Below are 16,731 nucleotides of genomic sequence, written 5' to 3'. Positions count from 1 at the left end.
TTATATGTAGTATTTGTCAATACAAGACTTTCAGTGAAAAAACAATTAAAACTATAAGAACATATTCTGTACACCACTGTTTATTTGAGGGAGAAAGTGCACCATGACACAAACACAGTATGGACATTCGTTGCTTAGAACAGGTGGGAAAGGTTGCTAATTATTTTAGCTTTGAGTACATTATGCTAATTTCTGAAATCAGAAAATGTAGTAGTATTATATTATGTAAATCTGAAACACAAAGCGTTTGCATGTAGGAAAAAGGAGGGTTCACATATTAACCCCCTGAACCAGCTGCAGCACAAAATTAAACAAGCGGAGGAGTATGCATGTTGTTAAAATGGTGAACTTTTACTGTCTCCAAGCTTAAAGAGGCTGCTCAGAGAAAGCAGTGAAACTCTTCACACGTGCAAAGAAGAAGGGTGTGTACTTGCTGTCCACATCAAACGCTGTGATAACCGTTTCCCCAGTCAGCCTAAAAACAGAAATACTGTCATTTATACAGTCATTTTATATATTTTCCACTACTATTGGTACTCTTACTTGTAATTGATGTGGCAAGAGTGGTGGATCCACTCGAGCTTGCTGAACATCTGACGCCCCCCAGAGGACAGACGCAGTCCCACATGGAAGCTGTGTTCAGCCTCCGGAGCTGGGTTCCGCCTGCAGAACCGATTCCTTTGAAACTCGGTCGCTTTCTGTTAAGAAATTTTGAATTTACAGTGCAGGTGAGCTTTCATGTGTTAATGGGTAAGCTGCTACTATGACATTACTAGGTAAGGAGTAGTGCAACAATACATATTTCAATTTCAGTACCACTATTTTGAGTAAAATACTGGTTTCTTTTTTTTATCACCACCCAATGCATTTTGGTTAACAAAAAGTAGAACATTAATAAATCCACCTGGTCCAAGATATGATTCCATACAAGATAGTCGTCTCACATAACCTTCTACGTTACCTGGACAACACTTTATTCATGTATTGGTAAATGGGGTTCTATAATTAAGTAATTAAGTTGTATTTGATTTAAGCACTTTAAAGTGTAACTCTCGGCAAATTGCAACCTAGGATCTTTTTGTGAATGTACCTTTTATTTAAAAGCATAGGACAAAAAATCCACTTTTAAGATTTACCATCTTTTCGGTCAAATGGCCTTTTGAATGGGAGAGTTAGGGTTAGGATAATTTGTTTTTTTGTTGTTAGTTAAAAACAAGATTGACCTTGCAGTTGAAAAAGGATTTCCTCCTATAGATTCTGTTCATTTGCATTCGGAGCCATCTTGCATTGACAGGCAAGATGGCGGATAGCGTAAACAACAACTGCTAAAATGACTAGTTCAAAACCTCTCTTTTTAGTAAACTCTGAACACATACAATGTTCTCAAAGCTCGAGTTCATGTGTAGAGCCCCCGGTGATACTTCAAGCAAAGTCTCATATTGTGTTGAGTCTTCTTAGTTTTTTAAAAATAAGGATTTTGATCAAATCATAGTAGTGCCCCTAGCACTCCCGTTCAAAAGGCCATTTGACCAAAAAAGAAAATTTGGTAAATCCTAAAAGTGGCCTTTCAGTCCTAATTTTGCATTTAAACGAAAGTTTGACCCAGATGCATTCACAAAACAACCTAGGTTGTATTTTGGCGAGAGATACGCTTTAACTTTGAAAGTAAAAAAACATGTCTAACCAAATAATTAAATACAGTATGTTTTCATTTCAGAACTCACATTAGTAGAAAGAAAACTCTGGTCCTTTGTTTAAATGTCACTGTAAACAAAACCCCATTTGTAGTGCATTAAAGGATCCACAATGGACACACACACACACACACACACACACACACACACACACACACACACACACACACACACACACACACACACACACACACACACACACACACACACACACACACACACACACACACACACACACACACACACACACACACACACACACACACACACACACACACACACACACACACACACACACACACTTATTTCTCAAACTATGAACTTATTCTCACCTCCTCCTTTTTCTTGCAGACCACAGCAAAAACTTTGGTTTGATTGTCCGTCTCCTGCGACAGACGGAAATGACCAAGCATAACAGAATCCAGTCTGTAAAATGAAACAAAATTCTACAATCGTGAAAAGAGCTGACACTCAAATCTGTGAAATTGTTTTTGATGTGGTGATGTCCATTCTAGCTGAGTTTGTAGAAAACAGAAGGTTTACCTGATGTTCTTTGAACGCAAGCGAGGAACAACAGCCAGAGGATCTTCAGGGGTGGTCAGCATGACGACTTGGCCACTAGGGAAGAACCGGAGGTACCTGCGATAACAACGTCAACAGTTAGCTGTGATATCTACACAACTCACAATGAAAAAAACTAAAAACGATTTAAGTCAAATATCTACCTGTAGTACTCAACGTGATGCCAAGCCCTGTAAAATCCATCCAACGATTCCTCTCCTTGACGGATGTATGAGGTCTTGCTGATATAAACACCTGTGAAAATAATATAAATAGAAAGTTCAACATCCAGCTAAACATCTTCATTGGATGTTTAGTCGACTAATAATAGAAAACTGATTTACTGGTAAACTGGCAGCCTTATTGGCCAGTGTTAAGTATCAACAGCAATATCGGTCCAATATTATTTTTAGTCAACTGGCTATTCAAAACATTTGGCTTTTGAACTTGTGTGTTGTGCATAAACTAAAACTTGCATCTGTCAATTTTTAAAATAAATAAATCATTATTATATCTGCATGTGTGGTCAAGAATCATAAAACCCCAAACCAGTGCATTTGCAATTTCACACTACATTTTGTGTAGTATTGAACCCAAACATAAGCCCAGTGATATGACATTTTTAAGGTTAGCACATTTTCAGATTTCTGCATCGACGCAATAAAATGCTCCAGCTTATCCAATAACGTTGCTATAGCCCTCATCCCACTGCAGGGGGCAGCACTGTGCTGTATGTTAAAAATGTTTTGTTACAAAACAGTATATTGTGATGGACTGATATGTGTTCCAAAATAAAAGACGTCTAGACCAGTCCCATAAATTCTGCCGTAGCATCCCAAATTTGTAACTGATAAAATACTCAATTACCATCATAGCGCACACGAGGCCTTCGCAGGAACATCTCCCTCCAAGATTTGAAGGGTACAAGTTTGGTGCAGTTCCGTCCCCACACTCTTAAACAGGCTAAATGCCAGATTTCAGGGTCCCTGGAGAGAATTAAAAAGTGAAAAATAAGAAGTTTGAGTTAATGCACACCATGAACTGGCTACTGATTACTTTATCTATTCTGCGGCAACAATGTGAAATCCCTAATTGGCAAATTCCAAATCATCAATTTTGAGAGGTAAAACCTGAGAAACAGCAGTTGACAGACAAGCTGTCACACATCTGATCTGGTGTGACAGAGGGGCTGACCTTGCACAGATGTAAAACCCACGGCAAACCAGAGAGAGCTGCTCCAGGGCTCGCATGTCAAGATCACTCGACACGACCCAACGGAATATGTACATCATGATTTCCCGTGGCAGGGCTGCAGTCAAATAAAGCAGGAAACAAATTAGTTACAATAAATACAAGTTGATCTCTGTTTACAATCTAAAAAAAGAGACAAATTGTAACCTGAAATGTGCATCTGAGTCAAATCCAACTCAGGAGTGCAGATCTTTGGAAAGGAGCTTTCCACATTGAGCTGCTGCTCAAAGTAGGTAAGTAGGTCCTCAATCTCATCAACATTATTGTCCTCCACGCTGCAATAAATGCACATGAGCAGACATAAGCAAGGACCTGTGTTTGCTGAATGCGTCATTCCTGGCTCCATGACCCACTCACAACTATTTCCCCACTCACTTTAACCAAAAGATTACTAGTTTCAATACGGTAACCCTTTAGTTATTAGGGCAGATAATTAAAGCTCTCTCTGCCATAAATCTAGTTGACAAATATAGTGATTATCACAGAGACAAAGATGCCTAATTAACTTGTTCTTGGTGTTTTTAATTAACTCAATTTTGTTAATCAAGCTAGGTCTGGCCATGTCCAAAAACGAAAAGCAGCTTACTAGTTTCCTCCAACTCGGTCTGCATCCGCAGGACGGCTGTAGTTGATTTTAAACTCAATGTCAGGTACAAGCTGCACAGCCATGCGATAAAACTTGATAGCTGCAAGTAAAGAAAGACATCAAATGACACATTATCAAGAAAATAATTGTAAAGTGTTCAACCAATGCAATCAGCTGATTTTGTATTATATACTAATACAAAACTATTTGGATGGATTAAACATGCTCAATTACTGTCAATTGTAATGACGTCTAAAATGTTTTATTACTTGCATGTCAATTTAAGATAATAATTGATGGTTAAAAATGCCAAGTTTATAAAAACAATCTGATATAATGTAGCATTTTCCACAAGCTAACTCTGTAAATTAATTGTAATATTTCTGTTAGTTCCTTAAGAATTAGCTTGTTGGGAATAACATTTACCTTTCATCCTTTCACTAGTGATTTTGATCACCATATAGCTAACATACGTACCCTCATAAACGGCTCCATTCTGCTCTTCCTGAACAGCTCTTAAGAACAGCTCTGTGGCCTGACGGAAGACGACTCATGTCAGTCATTCAACACACATTTCAGTACATTTCTGGAGAAATCATTTCACAACTTACTTTCTCCTCCCTGGCAATATCTTGTGTCCTTTTTAGACCTTTAGCTAGAAGCAGTCGGCTACTTAATCCACTTGCTCCAGAGCTCGGCTTGAGCTCAGACATCCACTGAGCTCTGAAGGCATTAAGCTCCACCTGCAATTCAATGAAAAAGTTATTAAAATACCATAAAGAAAGTCAGGAGTTTCTTTGTACTCAGTCTTACTATGATAAGAAGTGTTTGGAAATAGGAACCATGTAAAACAGAGTACATCATACTTCTACATGGCTGCCGAAATTTAGAATATTTCTGTTTTTGTCACAAATCACAAAATACCTACACCATATGGGAAAAAGATGGTTTATGATTGGAGTTAAATAGGGGTTCTTGTTGTACTTATATAATATCACTTGGCTTAGTATTCTGTAGAATATACAGTATATAAAATAAATCCTCATTTTGTGCATGTCCATAGCAGATTTCATACCTGAAGGTTTGGGTCATCCGAACCTTCATCTTCATCCTCAATCATACCTGCCAAATCTGTATTTTCTTCAGCCTGTACGTGGAAGAAGTGAAGTATTACTGACATACACCACAGGAGGCATTTGTCCTTAACACTGGTTAGATCTGTTTAGTTGTGGGTGTGCGGGTTCTTGCACAATAGAGCTGTCAGTCTTCCTCTATAATACCATTCAAAATCCTTTTTTTTTAAAATATTCAAATATTTAATGCTCAGCCTGTTATAAACATGTACTTCAATACTTTGCTTATGCATTGTCAATGCTACTATAAGCGTGTGCTTGTTGTTACATGTTCTGTCCACTAGAGGGACTTCCACGTTAGCCATCCTATTAATAAAAAAATTAAAAAAATAACTTTCAAATAGCATTTATTTTTTTACTATTAGAATTATATTTGAATTTCTGAATTTGTTACAACTTTCTAGATGACTGGTTTCCTAGGTGATATCGGCCTAAACTGATTCTTTGGCCTGGCCCACGGTGAAGTCTTCTAAAAACAGGTGATGATAAAAAACTATTAGTGAATAAATTGATTATTAAATCAATACAAAATTTGAGATTAAGCCTAATCATTTTTCTTGCTGTAGGGTTAAATGGGAAATATATTTTCCATGGGTAGGATGCCTTCGGACCCCCCCCCCCCCCCCCTCAGGTTTGGGCTAAGCCCCGAATGTTTACAATGTCTATCTCCGCCCATGGACTAAGAAAATTAATCTTAGTTAACTGTTACAATCTCATGCCAATATGTCGTTAATTTGGCTAAAAGTAGGCTACTTGTTGCTAAATTCTGGTCATAAACATGTTAGTGTTTGGTAACAAGTCAACACTGAAGTGACATGTCGAGCTGCGCAGTAACTACTGCAGCTAAGTTAAGGAACTGTGACGTTAGCTATGTCAGCTAGCTAGCTAGCTAGCTAACACCTTTCTATTTGAATAACTAATAAACGCACGGTGACCCACCATAGCAGCTTGGCTAGTAGGTCTCCTTTTTATCGTCACACGCGGTTAACACTAGCGTTTACAGTTCACGGTCGGAGAAACGAACAACACAACGGACATATTTACGAGCTCGCAGGAACGCAGCCATTCCGCTGAGTGACCGGAGCTTCAGTGACACAGGAAGTCAGGATTGAAAGTGTGGCGAAGTTTAAAAACACGGAGAGCAGGCTAGAGCTGCAGGTTGGTTCTTTTATGGAGGAAGAAAAATAAATACATAAATACATTTTTAAATGAATGAATTAATACATATTCTAAAAAATAAATAGAATAATGTATAATAAAATAAAATAAATACATATGTAGTAGTAGTCGTAGTAGTAGTAGGCTAGTAGTAGGCTAACTAGTAATAGTAAAAGTGGGGCTGCAACTAACAGTTGTTTTCATTAAGGATTCATCTGCCAATTATTATCTTAATTCATCTTCAAGTGTCTTGTTTTGACAACAAGGCAACAATCTGAAGGCAAAGTATATTCTATTTTAAATTATATAAAACAAAGTAAAAGTAGATTGCATTTGAGAAACTGGAACCAACATATAAACTACATTGTTGCTTGAAAAGGTACTTAGTTTATTAGATGAATTATCAAAATGGTTGCAGATTATTTTCCTGTCAATCAAATAATTTTTTCAGCTCTAATAAAAAATAATGGGGTTAAATATTGTGGGCTACTAAACAAATCAGTGAAAAACATTAAATAATTCCCTATAATGACAGTAGCCAAAAGAGCATTGACTTCACATTTCTGTCCCAGTAGCATTTAAGTAGTTTATTGGTGGTAATACATCAGTCATGTGACAGGTACTCCAAAATTTGTTTTGACAGGTGAAGTATACACACACTGTGCTACTGCTATCAAAACGTGGGACCATATCTAAATATCTTACACAATTGTTGGTATAGCTAACTAAATGTGACCTATGCAGTGACATTCCTAATCACATAATCAAATCTCAATATTTACGGTGTTCTATGGTCTTCTGTCTGGCTGTGGTAGCTCCATAGCTGCTCAGCTTCGCAAGTAGGCTGTTTCCCTTTGTTATTGTTAATTATACATCACTGGAATTATTGTCACCAAGCTGAAAGTTATATGATACTGCATATATCACACGTTGCACTGCATGGCCATTACCAGTTTCTCATTCGTACTGTTGACTCCGATGTTGTGGTCTTAGCTGTGTTTGCTATAAGTTAACTACCAGCTAGATGTGAACTGTGGGTAGCATTCGGAACTGACTAGAGCTTTTGCTACCTGGCAGCCCACTAAATAGCTACATGCCTTGGACCAGAGATGGCGTGTGCTCTTCCAATGTTTCATGCTTTGACAGATTACAACACTGTATCCATCTTTGCTGGACATGGAAAGAACCATAGACTGTATAACAGTATAACACGACAAGAGAGCAGTCTACCAGGGGGCTCACATCTGGGGAACGAGACTGATACCAGACCCTGGCCGACGTTGCCACAAGCATCAAAATCATGCTACAAGCTTATCTCTTGTGGCTGCGAGAGTGGCTTAAGCCCTGCAAGTGCAAAAAGGCTGCACGTCAATGCACAGGCCTGAGAATGTGCCAGCTGACTCTAAAGGATCTTTAAGTAGCATAGTTAATGCTTCAGTACATTCACTGAGATGTGTTAAATGGCCTATGTTTATATGTTAACTGTACTAGCTTTTGCTAGGGTTGAATCCAGATATATCTATTTATACTATACAATATACACTTGTAATTTCCCCACTGGCGATCAATAAACAGTATAAATTATAAAAAAATACAATTGTTGCATTATTAATCACTTTAATTTAAAATAAAACAACATCAACACATTGGTCAATTCAAATTGTTTGTAAATCATTAGTGGGGTTGAAAACATGGAAACAGCAGCTTGGGAGGGGCCAGAGTTTTCTATGCCAGGAACCACTGTCAACCATTAACATTTTATGGCCATTAAATAATCTGCAGTGGCCCAATATCCATATCTTCTAAATATATTGTGCTGTAGTCGCAATTTTTTAAAATCACAAAATCAAAAAAGGATAATGCCGCCCCACTATATGGAGTATTTTACTTTTGGTTAAGGCTCTCACGGGCTATGTTTAAAAGTGAAAGACCTTCGAGTTGCCCATCTTCTTTGACTTAGGAAGTTCCTTTTACTTCTATTTGTTTAGTTTTACTCATAGACTGCATATTAACAGTCTAGGATTTTACTCAGGTATAAGTACATTTTGCAACGTGGAGGGTTATTCTCCATGTGGATTTCAGCATTTCCTCCACCATAGGTGTGCGTGTGTCCGTGTTCTTGTGTAGCATTCCGTTGGCTGAACAGCGAAGAAGAATGCTATACAAGAGTATAAAGAGGGGAATACTTCCGGTTTTGCTTTGCCCCGAAAATCGTCGTTATTTTTCATGAAATTTCTTTTATAAACGTTTTTGTTCATCATTTCAGTGTTATGAACTATACTTTTAATGGCATTTACGTCTCACGACTCAGCAGTAAGATTGTTATGAGTTTGGGAATCGTTGACTTTTATTTATTTTAATATCGCCCGGTGCTGTAACGTTCGGTTTCTGTCTGCATACACAAAGTGCAGACTAAAAGAAGCAAAAGAGGGGGAAAAAGAAAAGAAAAATCTAGAAAAAGTCTTGAACTTTATGCTGCAGGCATTAAAGGTGACCAGACGTTGGCGGTCGGGATGCAGTGACGTAGTCCATCTCGTTTTGTATCGACGGTATCTTTGCAGACGGAGGTGAGCTGTGATTTGTTGGGACCGCGAACTGTTTTACAGCAACGCGAGATTATGATGAGCTGTATGACGAGAGGGCCTCGATGAAATGTATTTATGTTGTGTGTTGGACACACTGGATGTGGTTATCTGTCTTATAACGGTGTCATCAACTGATTAGTCCGTTGAGCCTTTTGTTGGACATCGACCAAGAACTAATGATTGACTAACGTTACTAGCTAAGGCTCGGTTATGTGTTGTCGATTTGACATGAGGATGGTAAGTGTTGTCTGCTGCTTCTCGTTTTGTTTTAAACTGGGAGATCATTCAGTCCAAACAGGCCAGTTTTCTTCACTGGAGCGCGAGCTGCGATGGTGTTGTTGTCAGCAGCACACAGCAATCACAAGCTAGCGTTAACTGTACCAGACTGGACCACGTTTGCTACGATTAATGCTGAGAGATGATTTCTGATCACGATCGTAGACTAGCTAACACTACTCAAAGGATCACTTCGGCATTTTTCATCCTTAAATTTGACACACCTAGCTAGTTGTACACTGTTTCGCTTGCCAGTCAACACTTAAAGTTACCAGACTTATACTTTTTGTCTGAAATAGTTTTTTCTTCCTCAAAAAAGTGTAATTACACTGGTACATTTTTTGCCTGTAACTCAGATTTAAGTTGAGCACATAGAGGCTCAAACATCCAAGTGTAGAAACCATAAGCACAACACATTTTTAGTGTTTAGTTTTCAGTAGTATACAAAACAGGGATGCCCTATCCCAAATCCTTAATTTAAGGATAAAGGTACTTTATTGTCACATACACATACATGTAGTGAAATTCATTCTCTGAAATTGCCCCATCCCTCAAGGGAGCAGTGGGCAGCCATTTACAGCACCCGGGGACCAACTCCAGATCTGAGCCAGTCCATTGATCAAGGCCACTGACTGGAGAACAGTACATGTTTTCTTAATAATGTTGCAGGCAGATAAAAGGGGGACACTGAAAACCAGATGAATTGTGCTTCTTAATTAAACAGCAGACATAGCTAGGATTGGGAGAATGAATGGAACATGTAACTGTGCATAGTTTGCAATGGTTTGCATAACAGTATTCATTATATGTAGTAGCTTACCGTACACTTAAATGTAGTGAGGCAGTCTATTTAACACTTGATTTTCATCACTGTTAATGTATCTACAGTATAAGATGATACTGATATATCGGCATATATTGTGGCTAATGCATACCAAGAATTTCAATACATCGTTGTCAAAGATTTGTATAAACATACTTTAGAACCAGTGTCTCCATACCGTGTTTCCCAACCATTAAATGTCCCACGTAGTAGTTAGCTTGTTGTCAGTTGGCCAAGTCATGTCCTACTTGGCTTATAATGGGCCATGTGCGTTGTGATTCTTACAACTAATTAATTAACATATTTTTTGTTCATCTCTCTCTTTCTCAGCTAGAGGGTGGCACGTCCATGACACCATGAGTCCTCCAACTCTGCCCATGGTCTTCTGCTGTTGTCACAGGAAAATCTGGTTGCATTCAGCAGCAGACAGCAAATACATCTCTATTTCCCACCCAATTATTATCTTGGCCCGGATGCAATGGAAGGACAAGCATAATGAATAGATACACAACCATCAGACAGCTTGGGGATGGCACCTACGGCTCAGTCATCCTCGGGCGCAGTCTAGAGTCAGGAGAGCTCGTAGCCATAAAGAAGTGAGTATAAAGACAGTTGTGTGCGTTTGCAATTTGATATAATTTCCAAACGTGTGAGTTAATAGGAGAAATATTTTTCAGAATGAAAAGAAAATTCTACTCCTGGGAAGAATGCATGAATCTCCGTGAAGTCAAGGTGAGTTTATCTGTACTGCATTAGTTTCACACATTTGAAAAGGAAAGCAGACTTATTGAAAAATCAGCCCAAATCACCCTTTTTGTACATCAATATAGAATTTAAGCAATTTAGAGGTGTGGTTGCATCCTTGATTTGGAAGAGAATGGTCCATATTCACTGATCAAGTCAATGTTAAATACTATGTGCCCATTTTAATGAACTGTCGTGCGCATTTGCTGCAGCTAATACCTCAATGACTTCGTATTTCAACATTGTTATAAAAGCTCCACAAACATTAAATGGAGTTTTGGTTTCATTCTCCAATTTTGGGTGTGAAAAATCAAAATGCTGTGCTGTGTTACTCGCTAATCCTTAAAACAATGTTGTAGGGGAGTGGATCAGCTATAAATGCTGAATTTAGGTAATTATTGCTCTGTCTTTTCCTCAACAAGATGTGGGCCTCTTTTTACTGAGCCTTTTCATTAACATGTACATATCTCAAACATCAAATAAACATAATAAATATGCCATGTAATGCTAAATGTTACACATGTCATCGGCTGTTTTGATGCTACAAGTTAATAAGCAATATTTTAGTGCAACACCCTGTTACTTTCTGTTTGGGTTGATTTTTCACTTTTTTTGTAGAAGAAAACTTTATGATAACTTCATGATATTTTTAATATACTATCAATTTGCAGTTTTCAAATATGTTTTGTTTTCACACCAATTCAGTGTGTTACTGTCTAAATTCCCTCACAGCTCAAAGTCACACACCAGATCTAAGAGTTGCAGGTGATTCTTGTGTGCTGTTGGTTTTGAGCTCTGGTTCCCATCCCCGGCCTACACACCCCTTTCCTAGAGCTTGACCTTAACGCAGCAAAACATGTGTAGAACACACTGGTCTTTAGTCCTGCTAAGTGGATCGTAAACACAGCATGTCACACCATACAATCTCAAATCCCATTACAGCTTTTACCCCCCTTACTAAAAGATAGCATGGTTAAACCTTTATCATCCCAGTGCATGGGAACAGTTTTTTTTCCCCCCATCCTGCTTTCTATTGTTGCTTTCCAAATTGGAAGTATAAATCCCACCTTTGTAGAATTTACCCCCAAACTCCATTGTGTTCTTACACTAGCCATGTTTAAACATGAAGGTTTGGTTTCATAGTTGTAGGGCGTGCTTTTGAATGTGCTGCAGTGACCTGTGTGTTTTGTCCAGCATGGTTAGAGTTACTTTTTTTAAATTTTATTTCACCTACACTTTTTTTGTTAATGTATTCCACATTATTCTTTCATTATCGGTTTCCTTTACTCTTTCAGTCCTTAAAGAAACTCAACCATGCCAATGTGATCAAACTTAAGGAGGTCATTCGAGAAAATGATCACTTGTACTTCATATTTGAGTACATGAAGGAAAATCTATATCAGCTAATGAAAGACAGGTGCGTACAGTTGTTACTTGTGGCATTGTGAATGCCACATTTAAAATTTAATTTTATAAATAGTTAATAGTCTAGTTTCTTAGACGTTTGAGTTTTGTAACTGTTTGCTTCTTGCTGCAGGACTCGATTGTTTCCTGAATCTGCTGTAAGAAATATTATGTTTCAGATACTACAGGGGCTTGCGTTCATTCATAAACATGGTACGTCTGTTTACAACCCCAGCATTCTAAATTAAATGTGTCACTTTTTGACATTTTGTACCATTTGAGTCAAGGTGGTCATGCAATGTGTCTTTGGTTAGGGTTCTTTCACAGGGACATGAAACCTGAGAATCTTCTGTGCATGGGCCCAGAGCTGGTGAAAATAGCTGACTTTGGGCTTGCCCGTGAAATCAGGTCACGACCACCATACACAGACTATGTCTCGACCAGATGGTAAGTTTAAGAGTAAACATGATGCACCGTGTTTAATAGTTCAGCACACTTAAGTCTGAGCACCCTCTCTTTTTGGACCAGGTACAGAGCCCCTGAAGTGCTCCTCAGATCCACATCCTACAGTTCACCCATAGACCAGTGGGCAATTGGCTGCATCATGGCAGAGCTTTATACCCTCAGGCCTCTTTTCCCAGGCTCCAGTGAAGTAGACACCATATTCAAAGTTTGCCAAGTCTTGGGTACGCCGAAGAAGGTAATGTTTTCCAAACGTGTACAGCAGAATTAAAAGAGCACTGTATTTGTCATTCCTTATTAGACCTGTGCAGACAGGGTGTTTGACCTATGTTAAAAATCAACCCTTTAATCATTTTCTCAGTTATTTTTCTGTTACTACTTTTACTTTGAATAAAAACAGATTTTTTGTTTATTAATAACATGGCCTGTGTATTCTCCCTTTAGAATGATTGGCCGGAGGCATACCATCTTGCAAATGCTATGAATTTCCGTTGGCCTCAGTGTGTTCCCAGTAATCTAAAGACACTGATCCCAAATGCCAGTGCGGAAGCCATTCATCTGATGACAGACCTGCTCCAGTGGGATCCCAAGAAGAGACCCGCTTCTGCCCAGGTAGTGTCTGGCCTACGCTTCTGACCTTCTCATAGCTGAACATACAGAATGAAAGCTGATGTTGTTTTGTTCAAATCTTGATGTCTTTACAGGCTCTCAGGTACCCATACTTCCACGTGGGCCAGGCTTTGGGTACACCTCAGCAGATCCTGGAGCAGGGCAGACCTCATCCAGGCCTTGTGCCGCCGCAGGCTCGTTTACAGTCACAACAGACTCTGCAGCAGCAACCCCTGCTGCTTAGGCCTGTGCCTCCCTCCCAGCCACCACCTCCCAACCAACACTGCTCCCCCCCCAGGCCTCTCCAGCAGATCCAGCCCTCCCCTGTATCTGCAGCTGCCCAGGCGGCAGTATACCAACGGCACACAGAGCTGGTGCGAGAGCAGCAACCAAAGCACACCCTGAAGCAGGAACAGACCGGAGGAACACCCCAGAGCCGTCTTCCTTATATTGCTGATAAGAGTCTCCAGAGCAAGGTGAGGCGTGAACATTGTGTGTGTGTGTGTGCAGTATCTGTAACTGTTCTCCTGAATTGCAAATATTCCCTCTTTATTTCTTCCAGTGGATGAATAAATGAATGAAGCCTTTACGTATACACTACCAGTCACACGTTTGAGGTCACTTACACATTTCCATTCCACTCCATTATAGACAGAATACCAGCTGATCTGAGTGGGTGGCTGATCTTTAATGCAATATCTACATTGCCCATTATCAGCATCCATTCCTCCAATGTTCCAAAGGCACATTCTGTTTACTAATCTGATATCCTTTGAAAAAATTAATTGAGAAAAGAAATGGAGAACCCTTTTGCAATTATTTAAGGACATAGTCTAATCTGAAAACTGCATCCCTGGTTAAAAAAGAACAATGCAACTGATCTCAGCTGGGATTCTGTCTATAATGGAGTGCAATGGAAATGTCTAAGTAACCTCAAACTAACGACCGGTAGTGTAAATCTAGATGTTAAACCTGGCCTGCTATACATCAATAAAAATGGCTGATTAGTGTAAACATTTAATCTATTGTTTACATCAAGTGGTTCCTTACTTTGCTTGTCTTCACTTTGTAGATTGGTTCCATCAAAGGGAGAGAATCTGCCATAATAAGTTTCTTTGGAAAAAAAAGAATTGTGGAAAATATTCCTCACATGCATGCTTGATGTTGTTCTTTTAGCAAACAAGACAGGAGTCAGAAAAAGCAAACCTACTGAGCTATCAGTTGAAACCTAAAGGAGGGCGGCGGCGCTGGGGCCACGGCACAGGACACCTTAAGGGAGAAGACTGGGACGACTACGAGGAAACCGATCTGACATCCATGAGTATTCTTGGAAAAAGTAACTTCTCCACAGACAAGTCGAGGCAGGGCGAAGACACACTGAGCAGGTGAGGCTACGATCATCATACTCATCATATGGTACTTTTTTATAGCAAGAGCAGAATCAGTGCCATCTGCACTTTAAGATTATTTTTGCTGCATTTCCAGCCTGTATTTTGACAGGACCGCAGAAGACATGAATGGGGGGGGGGGGGGGGGGGGGGGGGGGGGGGGATGACATGCAGCAAAGGGCCACGGGCCACATCCCTATTAATACAAGGAGGTAAGTCGCACTACGTCTGTCTCAGTGAATGCCGTCTGTCTTTCAGATATGGAAATGTTCTGGATTTCAGTCGACCCCATGAAAAGGAAGATGCACCTTTAAACCTGAACAAAAGTACAGCCTACCAGGAGCCATTGAGAACTGCTTCTGCCAAACAACATTACTTGAAGCAGTCAAGATATTTACCTGGTAATATCCGTAAGACTTCTCTTGAGTATAGTAGATGTTAGTAGGACTGAGGGTAGTCTTTCATTGAATACATCTAAACCATCCGTGTCTACAGGTGCTTTCACACCTAACCTGGCATCAACCACAACAAAAGATCAACAAAACAATGTAAAAAGCTAAACTACTATCAAATCCATCTTTTGGCTATGAACTGTCAAGAAAGGGATCTCATAGGCAATCTTTATATGCAATGTACCGTGTATTTAAATGCAAATCCTTATTAACCATGATAACACATAGGCACATCAGCACATTTTCTCATCAGATTTTTCCCGATCAGTCAAAGTGCAAAAGGAGTTACATTGCCAGGATTAACAATGCTCATGATCAGTTGTTTTTTTTGTGACAACAAAGAACATAAATAAACACATCAGGTACAATAAAGTGCAGAATGACATTCACTATATTTTTTTTACAAATTGTGTGAACATGAACCTGACCAGAACTAAAATGCAACAGTTTTTACCCTTGGTCCTTCTTTTTTTATTGATTTTGACTTGTATTTATCTATATGCTTAAAAAATGTATCTTTTAATCTTATACGGTCTCCTTCAGGCATTGGCACAAAGAAGAACGGGGCTATAAATGCCAGTAAAGACTCGACTGGATGCCATCTTTGGGGCAACAGTAGTATTCCATTTGGAGGGACTCTGCCAAGCAGAGGCGCTCACGGTAACCTCCCAGGACATCTTTCAACTTCACTGTAATCTTTGCAATTTGTTGGTATCACTAGGTACAAATGAATGGGTCTTCTGTTGTTTTTGTATTTTAAACTATTAGGTACAAATACAATCCCAGGTGGATACATGCCCTCGTTTTACAAAAAAGACACTGGTTCTGCCGGTCACAGAGGGCGCCAGGGTCCTTCGGTGGAATCAACAGCATCAAGTGAGGATGAATTTCAGAGCTTAAACCCTCTGCAATATTCAGCTATTTCATTTATTTGTTACCTTACATAAACTTTTATAGTGCCCAGCGACCTAACATTAACTTTTTAAAAAAAACTTTCAAACAAACGTGCTGTTGTGATGCTATTTTAGGTTATGCAACATGGCAGTCCGGCCGGAGTCCAATGAACACCTCTACCAACATGCCGTTGGCCAATAAGAGCACCCTTGGTTTGCTGCCTCACCCACCGGTACAGCCTATCCACGGCCGAACAGACTGGTCTGCCAAATATGGACACCGCTAGTGCCCTGCCTGGAGCTCTGATCTTTGCTCCTAAGAACTCTTTCATCTCCAAAGAGTAGGCCTAGTTGTTTTATAATCAGAATATGTACATACATCTTACACAGCAATAATTTTGTTTTTCATTATGTGTACTATGGGTGTTGTGAGTTGTAAAATATCTTATGTGTATATTTAAATGCAACTGGCCAAAACCAGTATTTTTTTGTATTTCTGCAACATAACGACTGTACTACAGAGGTTACAACTTCAGATTTGTATCAGATTTATCACCTAATGTTTACCAACCTGTATACATAATATGCATATTATAATTTTATTAAAACCTTCACTGTGACTAGTGTTTTATGTTTTTGGCTACAAGTAATTTGTGCATTATATGTTTTTAATGAAATTCAAGGCTGTGTCAGTAAAATAGATACAATGCAA

The 16,731-nt window shown here is 39.2% G+C and overlaps 2 protein-coding genes across 6 annotated transcripts; one reads left to right on the top strand and one right to left on the bottom strand.

Annotated features, from left to right (window-relative positions):
* Nucleotides 1–61: 61 nt before the first annotated feature.
* On the bottom strand, nucleotides 62–6,405 carry fbxo9 (F-box protein 9). 2 transcript variants are annotated; one of them, XM_034897981.1, is made up of 13 exons: nucleotides 6,165–6,405; nucleotides 5,168–5,239; nucleotides 4,704–4,835; nucleotides 4,570–4,627; nucleotides 4,093–4,192; nucleotides 3,654–3,781; nucleotides 3,450–3,564; nucleotides 3,123–3,241; nucleotides 2,420–2,510; nucleotides 2,238–2,333; nucleotides 2,027–2,120; nucleotides 544–698; nucleotides 62–475 (listed from the first exon to the last, which is right to left on the bottom strand). In XM_034897981.1, the coding sequence occupies exons 1-13, from the start codon at nucleotides 6,165–6,167 to the stop codon at nucleotides 367–369; spliced, it is 1,272 nt and encodes a 423-aa protein (XP_034753872.1). In that variant the 5' UTR covers nucleotides 6,168–6,405; the 3' UTR covers nucleotides 62–366. The 2 variants fall into 2 exon arrangements, with proteins under 2 accessions (XP_034753872.1, XP_034753873.1); XM_034897982.1 differs by having other exon boundaries at nucleotides 6,270–6,395.
* Nucleotides 6,406–7,461: 1,056 nt separating this feature from the next.
* Nucleotides 7,462–16,639, top strand: LOC117960219 (serine/threonine-protein kinase ICK-like). Of its 4 annotated transcripts, none has more exons than XM_034897962.1 (14): nucleotides 8,872–8,950; nucleotides 10,398–10,663; nucleotides 10,745–10,799; nucleotides 12,107–12,228; nucleotides 12,349–12,428; nucleotides 12,530–12,662; nucleotides 12,744–12,915; nucleotides 13,122–13,289; nucleotides 13,382–13,762; nucleotides 14,463–14,671; nucleotides 14,933–15,075; nucleotides 15,670–15,786; nucleotides 15,895–16,002; nucleotides 16,155–16,639. In XM_034897962.1, exons 2-14 carry the CDS (start codon nucleotides 10,563–10,565, stop codon nucleotides 16,304–16,306), a joined length of 1,941 nt encoding a protein of 646 aa, XP_034753853.1. In that variant the 5' UTR covers nucleotides 8,872–8,950; nucleotides 10,398–10,562; the 3' UTR covers nucleotides 16,307–16,639. The 4 variants fall into 4 exon arrangements, with proteins under 4 accessions (XP_034753855.1, XP_034753853.1, XP_034753852.1 ...); XM_034897961.1 differs by lacking the exon at nucleotides 8,872–8,950 and adding an exon at nucleotides 8,957–9,205; XM_034897963.1 differs by lacking the exon at nucleotides 8,872–8,950 and adding an exon at nucleotides 11,544–11,576 and having other exon boundaries at nucleotides 10,399–10,663.
* Nucleotides 16,640–16,731: the final 92 nt, after the last annotated feature.

The sequence above is a fragment of the Etheostoma cragini genome, chromosome 17 (genome assembly GCF_013103735.1).
Source record: "Etheostoma cragini isolate CJK2018 chromosome 17, CSU_Ecrag_1.0, whole genome shotgun sequence".
In the NCBI taxonomy this organism is placed as follows: Eukaryota; Metazoa; Chordata; class Actinopteri; order Perciformes; family Percidae; genus Etheostoma; species Etheostoma cragini.
This window is presented reverse-complemented; position numbering and strand designations above follow the sequence as displayed.

Coding starts and splice junctions, on each gene's coding strand:
- fbxo9 (XM_034897981.1), bottom strand. Junction 4,193..4,569: donor GAATGGAGCCGTTTATGAGG/GTACGTATGTTA, acceptor CTTTACTTGCAG/CTATCAAGTTTTATCGCATG. Junction 3,242..3,449: donor GGGTTTTACATCTGTGCAAG/GTCAGCCCCTCT, acceptor AATTCTCTCCAG/GGACCCTGAAATCTGGCATT.
- LOC117960219 (XM_034897962.1), top strand. CDS start 10,563: ATGAATAGATACACAACCATCAGACAGCTTGGGGATGGCACCTACGGC. Junction 14,672..14,932: donor GGCGAAGACACACTGAGCAG/GTGAGGCTACGA, acceptor TCTGTCTTTCAG/ATATGGAAATGTTCTGGATT. Junction 16,003..16,154: donor GGTGGAATCAACAGCATCAA/GTGAGGATGAAT, acceptor ATGCTATTTTAG/GTTATGCAACATGGCAGTCC.